At 49.2% G+C, this 8,859-nt stretch overlaps 1 protein-coding gene across 1 annotated transcript; it reads left to right on the top strand.

Annotated features, from left to right (window-relative positions):
* The first annotated feature begins 555 nt into the window (after positions 1–555).
* On the top strand, positions 556–2,375 carry LOC104535280 (serine protease inhibitor Kazal-type 6-like). Its single transcript, XM_010181598.1, has 3 exons — positions 556–621; positions 1,451–1,563; positions 2,330–2,375. The coding sequence occupies exons 1-3, from the start codon at positions 556–558 to the stop codon at positions 2,373–2,375; spliced, it is 225 nt and encodes a 74-aa protein (XP_010179900.1).
* The last annotated feature ends 6,484 nt before the right edge of the window (positions 2,376–8,859 follow it).

The raw sequence follows: 8,859 nt of genomic DNA, 5'->3' as shown, positions 1-8,859 counted from the left end.
TGATTATCTTCAAGCCTGTGGTTACAGCAGGGATTTTTTCTCTCCTCCTGACCGGCACTGCCTGTTCTGTATCACCCCATGGCGTCCCTTCATATCTCTTCCGGGATGGAGCTGTCCTGGGAGAGTCTCTGGGCTGTGTCATGTTGTAAAGCCACCCACAGAGTCTCCTTCACCAGTAAAATCCTTAGCAGTGCCAGCCATTTTTGTTGGTCAGAGGTGCAGGACCCCAGAAGCCTTACAAGTCAATACAGCTTTGAAATCTCTGAACACGGCTCCAGATCCGATCCGGCAGCTCACTTCCCCGGGAATGGCTGCCTTCCAGGAGATTGGGTTGTGTGTCTGAGGTGCAGTTAGCAGCTGAATGACTGATTACATGGTATTTTAGTAACATTTTTCCAAAAGGCAAAATACTGAAAAGCAATTCAGATAATGTATTTCCTGCCCCCTCCTCCGCCATGCAGGATGACAGAGTAGGAAAAACCTGGTGTGGGTTTCACTGTGGTTTGCAGAAAGGGTTTGTGCCAGTAGTTCAGCCTCTATCAGAAAATAATGCTTATGTGTAAAACCTCTCTTGTTTGTTTGTTTTTTATTCCAGATGTAGAAGGTCAAGACATTGAAGAGGTTAGTGCAGATGTTTCTGCTTACCAAGCCTGCATTTTCTAGAGGAGTGGTTTTGTAACCACGGTTGGTGTGTACTAAACAGTTTTTAATGCCTGCTGGAACAGGTGGGTCCTTCCAGGAAGTCCCGACAATTTGGGGAATTTACTATTATGCAGAGGATGTCATATGTGGCCATGTTAGCAAGTAGACCAGAGAAATGGATGGTTGGTTTATCAAATGCCTCCCATGATTAGGTGTGGAGTGCTTGCACAAGGATGTGTTTGTACACAACACCATTTTTGTCCAATTTGCTCCACTGTCCAATCTTCTCATGAAACAACTGGACTATCGAGAGTGTTTTATTCCCCTCAACAAGGTCCATCAATGGGACTTGTCCAGAGGCAGAATTCCTGTACATTTCCTGGACACCATTTTTAATTCCCCATAGGCTGTAGTTTTCTCCTCCTCCTCCTGGGAAGGCAGAAAGCTCAGCAAGCACCAAGCTGAGTGCATGCTTTCGCAAGACGCACGAAGCCACGCAGCAGTGAGCTAACTGCACGCCAAATGCCTGACAGAGCATCAGTGCTGACTCTTCTACATGCCTAGGCTAATCCACCCATGTCTTTGGGAGATCAAGGCTTCTCCCAGGTGACTACAGTTTCCGTCCTCAAACATGGGGCAAAAATTCCCCTGAAACACTGCTTCTGCTCATTTCTGATGGGGCTTTTTCTTTCATCACTGCTGCTTGTCAGAAAAAGCATTGTATTAGTGGCCTTTTATCCAATTTGGAAGGTGAAAGAAAGAGTGGGGGAGTCCTGAAAGGGCTTTTTAAAAATTATTCCTTTTTCAGATTTGCAGAGAGTTTGTAAACAGAAGCGTGTACTGCACAAGAGAGTCCAACCCGCACTGCGGCACGGATGGCATCACGTACGGAAACAAGTGTGCCTTCTGCAAGGCAGTGCTGTAAGTGAAAGCAGAGGGGACTGAAATAACAGAGACTTGGCTCCATTTCCATGTATGTAGCGATGTTCTTCACAGAGGGGAGGCCCTGTGTCCAGGCTGTTCCACTTACAAGGATCAGTCCCTGAATTGTGCCAAATGGAATATTTCCTCCTTGAAAGAGAGCTGTCTGAATGCAAGTTAATTTTAATTCATTTCCAGGCTTTGCACGCTGCCTGTTGCCATGCTGAGAGGCAGCACGAGGCCTGGGAGGCAATTGCATCCAGGCTGTGCCTTCTGCACGCACTAAATCGATGCACATATCCCACTGCATGACACAGGCTGCAACTCACACTGCCCACACTTCTGGATACTGAGAAGTGTCTGGGGGAATGCGGGAACTGAGCGGTGCCAAATTATTCCTGAAAAATCTGAATGGATTTTGTGGAACAAGACACAAAATCTCAGAGGAAGAATCTGAGTTTCTCCTTTTCCTGAGCTCTGTCACCTTTTAAAGGAGATGCAATAGGAGCCAGCATTCCTGGACTGAGGGTGCTTGCAAAACATTGTTTTATTCCTTAGCAGTCCTTAACATTTGGTGCACACTCAAGGCTGCCTCATCCTAGGGAAAATCAGAGAGGAGAAAATGGCTTGATGTTCCCTGTGAGGCATCAGGGCACACTGGCATGAGTCAGGCAAATGGGCCAGTTCAGACAGATGAGGTCCTTGTCCCATGCTGCTGTGTCTGTCGTATGCTGCTTTATCTAAGTCTGTCTTGCTCCTTTTACAGGAGAAGTGGAGGGAAAATAAGATTGAAGCACCTGGGGAAATGCTGAGTCCTCAGTGTCACCAAGCAGCAGCAGCTGAGCCCCCGTCAGCAGCGGCCGTGGATGCCTGTGCACAGACACAGGAGCAGCTTGCCTTCATTTCCACCGTCTCTGCTCAATAAAATAAAACTCAACACCATTCTTTGGCTGGATTCCTTTTTCCATAATACCCATAAAAGCGCTTTGATACAGCCGTGCTAGAGCCGAACACGTGGCTTCGCTACGCTGCGCTCTTACACCACCCTCCCCAAGCACGGCGCTCCCTGTGGTTCCCACGGCTGCCATGGGCTGTGTCCTCCCATCCCCAGCAGCCTTAGCTCCCTGTCCAATCCTGCAGAACTGGCACAACCCTGCCAGGCAGTCAAGCACTGCAACTGCTCGTAGGGTCCTGCCCTGTGCTCCCCATCCAGGGGTGGGTGCCAGTGGGTGCCATTACCCATTCTTCGTAGACGTGCTCCTTCCTTTCTCCGAGGTTTTTGTGGGAGGGTGACAGGAGAGCTGGAGAACAGCGTGACTGCCTATGCCTCATCTCCTTTGGAAACCAGAGACAAACAAGCCAAGGCTAGGGAATGCTGCTCCGTTTAAGCCTACAACAAGAAGATGGCAGGTGGAGGCTGGTTTTAGGCAAAAGCCACAAAGCTCTTCTTTCCAAATCAATCTCTTTCTTCTTCCTTCTAAGAGAACGTTTTGTCTTGGAAACTGTGAACTCACCAGTGTTAGTTTTCTGCTGCCAAGTGGTTTCTCATGCTAATAAAATTATATTTAGAAGAGCACCAGATTGTATAAAGTGTCAATAATTTAAAAAGAAGTATTCCCTGGAGGAGAAGAGCTGTGGGCTTTCTCTCCTCCCCTCTAGGGTAGACCGTCCCTGGATCATACAGAGATCTTGATTTTCTAGGCACAACTATTTGTATTTATTTACAATTCTTATTGCCCATAGGCTTTATTCCTTTCTTCACTTTTCATACTGCTGCCCTCGCTCATCTTGATGCTGGCTGGACAATCCTTCTTTGTGCAAACATGAGAAAACGAATTCTATACTCTCTCCCCTTCAACTGCGCAAAATTCTCACAGGGAAATACCTGTGGATTCCCCTTGTTAAAAAATTGGCAGTAGATCAATGGAGCACCAGCTCCCTCATGTTAGACACTTAACTTTCAAAGGGAGCTTTAGATTTTAACATGAGCCTCAGGGGTCAACATATTTTGCAAGCACCTTAATGCTTCTAAATGCACCTAAACCTCTCAACCTTGTTAGGACACAGCCGGAGTGTTTGCCTATCATGCTACAATCCACACTTTGAACTCAATTGGGGCACAATGCCTAAAAAAAAGGAGGCCTTACCAATGCACTCAGCACACCCAATGCTGGCTTCTCTCTGGATAATTCACATTTGTGATGCCAGTTCTTGCAAATTCTTTGTCATTTGGTAACTTCACAGGCAGCGTGCAGGCAGCAGTGGTTGAACTGCGTAGGCAAAGCTCCATGTTGGCTGGTTTGGAGCTTCTCTTGGACCAGCTGCCTTTGATCCTAATGTTTTTCCCATCCCAGCCTACTTGGTTCTTGCAAAATCTGCCACCTCTTTGTGAAAGCAGACTGACCCTCTCTGTGTCCCGTGTTGTACAGCCAAGGGACGTGTTTGGTTTCAAATTCAGATGTTACATGAATAAACTCAACAGCAAGACATCTGGAACATGGACAAGATTGAGGGGAGCCAGAAATATCTCCTGGACAAGGACGAGGGGTCACAAAGGACATGTTGGGAAACTGGGAGGACCTTCCTCATCAATCCTCCTGCTTGGAGCATGATGACCTCTGCATGTTCTCTCCTACCTGAATCATTCTGTGATGATTGAATTATGTTGTGTGGCTCTGGACCAGCACCATATTCAGAACAAGGAAGCAAAAGGACACAATTTTTAAGATGGAAAGCGACATTTTAATAGGAGAAGGAGTATGGGACTTGTTTGTGCTTGAGATGGTCCTCAGTGACTCAAAAAAATCTCACAACATACTCCTATATCTAATCCTTTTTATTCTGGAGGCTGAAATGACAGGGACAGACCACAAGAGAACAGAAGCAGCTCAAGTTCACTATTTGGTAACCATCCTGTATTTAGCTTTTCCAGTGCAAATAGCAAATAAAAACCTCAGTACCTCTACAGACCCAAACACCATCTCCTCCACCTGTGCCGGGGAAGTGGAGAATGGAAGTCATCTCCTTTGAGGAAATTATCTCCCCCAGCTGAGGAAATGTCCCAAAACTTCCTCCCCAGGAGAGGCCAAGAGAGGCAGTGTTACACCAAGTGAATGGCTTCTGTTGGTCTGTCCTTCTGGCTGAACAGGCACATTGCTCTGGTTAACCCAGGCAGCAGTGATGCTTTCTTTGCTGGTGCTGTCTCTGTTCACTCTTGGTTTCTGAGTGCTGTGCTTGCCTTCCCAGCAGGGCTGACGGATGCCGGGGACTGGGCAGGAGTGCGGCAGTGGCCACAGGCCTGAGCTCCCAGCCAGGTTTGGCTGCCTTCCTGCACATGTACCAAATCAGAAACCAAACTTCAGTCACGAGTTTTCCTTCGATTTCCTTCCTTCACCTTTTGAGATGTGTTGGGTTTTGGGGAATTTTTCTGACAGCTTTGAAAGGTGAGTCATGATAGATTTGAGATCTCTCTTCTATTAGTTAGATAACATGAGTGTCTTCATAGATTTTGCCTCCCTGGAGAGAAAGCGCCCTTAGCTACAGGGCAGAGGCTGGGGTGGGAGCTGCCCCAGCATCTTCATCACTGTCAAGACCTCTCCCTTGCAGCAGAGTAAGGGCCCTGTGCTCCCGGCATCTCACTCAGTTCCCTCCTAGCAGTTAAAATAACGGGCGAATTACACTTGTGCATGATTGCTCTAACTGAAAGAAACACACTGCTCACAACTGAGCACCCTCCTGTGACCAGGTTGTGCACATGGCAGAGGGGAAGGATGAATTGCCATCTCACAGCTTCACTCTGCTGCTGATGCAGCTGATACATTATTGTGTCCAGGCTCTTGGCCCATTTAACTTGTGAACTTCACTGCTTCCTCCTCCTCCCCCACCACAGGCACGTGTCACTGTCGCAACTCAGTTGAATCCTTTGTCCTACTTTTTTCCCTTGACATTCACAGTGTTTGACAAGGCTTTTCTAACTGCCATGGGATGATCTTGGGTGGTGGTGCTGACTGCAGGGTTTCCACAGCTCGGCTGTGGAGGAAGCTCTGGACTTGGTGGTCATTCCGGTTGACCCTCTTTTCCCTGAAAGAAGGCAGGCTGGATCAGGCTGGAAGAGACTTTGGTCCAACCTCCCACTCACGGCACGGTCAGTTCTGGGGTCGCACCAGGTTGCTCATGGCTTTATCCAGTCTAGCACTGAAAACCTCCAAGGATGGAGATTGCACAGTCTCCCTTGGCTACCTGTCCTAGGGTTTGACTGTCATCATGGTAAAGAAATCTTTCCTTGTATATGGTTTCAACCTCTTTTCTTTCAACTGTCTGATTGCCAAGCCATGAACCGCCATGAGGAGCCTGGCTCTGTCTGCTCAGTAACCTCCTTGTTCACTGGTGGGCTGCTCTATGTCCCCTCAGGCCTTCTCACCAGGTCAAACAAGCCCACCTCTCACCACCTCACCTTCCAGAGCAAATGCTCTTGCCCCCAGCTTTCTTGGTGACTCTCCACTGAGCTTTCTCCAGGTTTTTAATGCCTTTCTTGTACTGGGGAAGGGAGCAAAACTGAATATGAGAAGGAAGGCTGAGCTATGGGGAAAAGGAAAAGGATTGCTCAGGGAGTAGGTGGGAGAACTGTAGGAGTATTCCAGGGGACTGAAAATATGTAAATAGTGACAGTCGCAGGGAGCAGCAGGTGGGTGTCAGCATATGTTGGGTCCTTTAAGGATTAGAGAGCAGCTGGGCCTGCTCTGGGATCAAATGGCTCCCAGATGCTGGGAGTCAGCCAACAATTTCCCCCCATCCCCATCACAGTTGATGAACTTAAATAGGAGCCCATGGAAAGCACTTGGCTGTTTTTGCTGACTCCAAAGGAGGTAGAAGGTTTGCTTTCTGGGGTGAGAGTTTTAGTATTTGTTTATTTTTTTGGTTGGTGGGTCTTTGGGGTTTTTTTTTGTTTATTTGTTTTGGGGTAGCTTTTTTCTACTTTTCTCTGAAATAAGCAGTGAGGTTTAGGAGCTTCTCATAGGAGTAACTCAGTGATTATGGCTGATATTGGTATCTTATGAGGCTGCTCTAAAAATGCTGGGGAAGGCTTATAAAATGTATGTGAGAGACAAGCTTTACCACAATACGTAAAGAGAGAACAGAGGAAGGCATAAGATATATCCCCATGGGAAGGTAGGTGTTGCATAAGGAATTGCTTGTGTTAAATCTCCAGTGATGAGGTGGTGCTTAGAGGCACCTCTTTGGCCTCTATACCCATGGGGCAGTGGGGGACCAAGGCTTCAATAACACCAGTTCCTTGGGTCTCTGGAGGAAGCAGGGCTTCAGCAAAGCCTTAATCAGTATTTGAAAGAGAAGGTTAAAACTGAGCTTCTGCTGGGCCTGGAGGAATGCCCTCACTAACCTGGGGCTGGTCCCATGCAACAGCTTCAGTGCTTGCAGCAGGGTTGGGCCTCGTACCTGGCATGTGGAGTGAGGCTTGCCCAGGGACGAGGAAAAGGTGGTGATGCTGTGTGATACAGTGCTTCCTTTTCTGAGCTAAAATTGCCCAATTAATTGGGAGTGAACAGAAATGTCAGCGTGACGGCAAAGGCTGGCTGTGACACTTCTGGCCTTCTTCCTCAAGAATGCCGTGCCTTTTTTGGGGAGGGTGACTTTATAGAGTCACCTGTGAGAAAGCCCTCAGCTGCCTGGGCCCTGCCCTGCAAACGCATCCTCCTGGCATCTGCTGCTGCCAGACAGCCCCTCAGTCCTTATTCACAGCCAAACCGGTGAGAGGATGCTCCGGTTTGGTCTCATTAAGATTGCTCATTAAGAAGGATCTGGGAGAAGGGTGCAGGGGGTCACGTCCCCACCAGGACCAGCGCATCACGGCCAGGAGAAGCGGGGGGGCCGGGTGTCCCCGGGGGGCCGCGGCTCCTTCCCGGAGATCGGGCTCCCTCTGCTGACGGCCGGGGGAGGCACCGGGCCACCTCCGCCTGGGAACGCTGCTCCGGGCTGGCTGGACAGTGTCCCTTCGGAGAGGGGTCCCGATGTCCTCTTTGTGCCGGCCTTTGGGAGCAAAACGCCTTCTGTGGCCCCAGGGCACGACCCAGCCGCAGGGGGGTTTTATCTGTTCAGGCCTTGCTTAAAATGAGAGGTGCCGACAGCAGAGCTGTACACAAACTGCGGTGAAGTCACTCACCTCCAGAGACCCAAAAGTTCCCAAGATTGCAACACCTGCCCTCTTTTCAGGCTGGGTGTCTGTATTAGCGTGTTTTTGCTGAGCTCAGCAGCTATTCTCACAGTGAGTTACATTGGGATGGGTGCAGGGAGGCACTGGCACTCTGAGCTGCCCCAGCAATTGTCTCTGTTTGTTACTCATGCCTTCTTCCCCCTGTCCTGACACCACTGCTGGGCTGGGATGCCCTGAAGAAGTTTCCTGTGCTCCTGCAGGGCCCATAGCATCTCATCAATGAGCTCAGGCACAGGGTGCAGTCTTGACGTGTTCCCTTGATGCAGTGGATGAAAGGCAGCTCTAATCAATGACTTCTTTGGCCTGACACTGCTCAGACTGCTGTCTGCCCCGTGGCATCACCCACCTCTCCTGTGCATACTGGAGAAAGAAGTTTGGGGGCAGAGAAATGCAGCTGAGATGAGATGAGCTTTGTACCTCTAAGATTTGGGGGGAGCTTTTTGGTTATGCTGTTGCTGGATGCAAATACTGAGATTTAGCATGAGTGGTGGGACTCCAGGCGTGATGCACACACTCTGCTTTTCGCTGAGCTCAGCTGAGGCCTGGACTCTACGTCTGCGAAGCTCTGTTAATGCTGTGACAAGGGAGAAAGCTGCTGCCTGCCCTTGTATCCAAGCAGCTATAGCACGGCACAGCCCCAGAGTTGGTGCAAGCCCCCTCTACCCTAGCAGAGGACCTTCTGCTGCTGAGGATGCTCTGCGGTTTGCTGTTGTGTCTTGGTGGCCTGTTCAGCACCTGCTCACCCTCTGGGGTGGTCGTGGCCTTGGTGGTGTCTCTCCAAGGCCTGGCAGGGTGATGATGCTCCTCTCCTCGTGACTAAGGTGCAGAGCAATGGAGGGGCAGAGTGCAGTACCAATGATGGACACTGGATGCTGCCACAGACCGGGTGCTTTTATCTGTGGTACTGTGTCCGTCCAGCACAGCTCAGCTTTGAGTGTTTCTGGCACTAGGCTGTCTTTTGATATGGGGCTTTTTTGTAAAGCTCAGCTCCTGGGAGTATAGTTATTAGGTGAGACCTAAACTTCTTTCCTAAAAAAGGACACACACACACACATATATATATATAT

The sequence above is a fragment of the Mesitornis unicolor genome, unplaced genomic scaffold, assembly GCF_000695765.1.
Source record: "Mesitornis unicolor isolate BGI_N332 unplaced genomic scaffold, ASM69576v1 scaffold35123, whole genome shotgun sequence".
Lineage (NCBI taxonomy): Eukaryota > Metazoa > Chordata > Aves > Mesitornithiformes > Mesitornithidae > Mesitornis > Mesitornis unicolor.
Note: the sequence above shows the minus strand (reverse complement) of the source record. Positions and strands in the feature narration are given on the sequence as shown.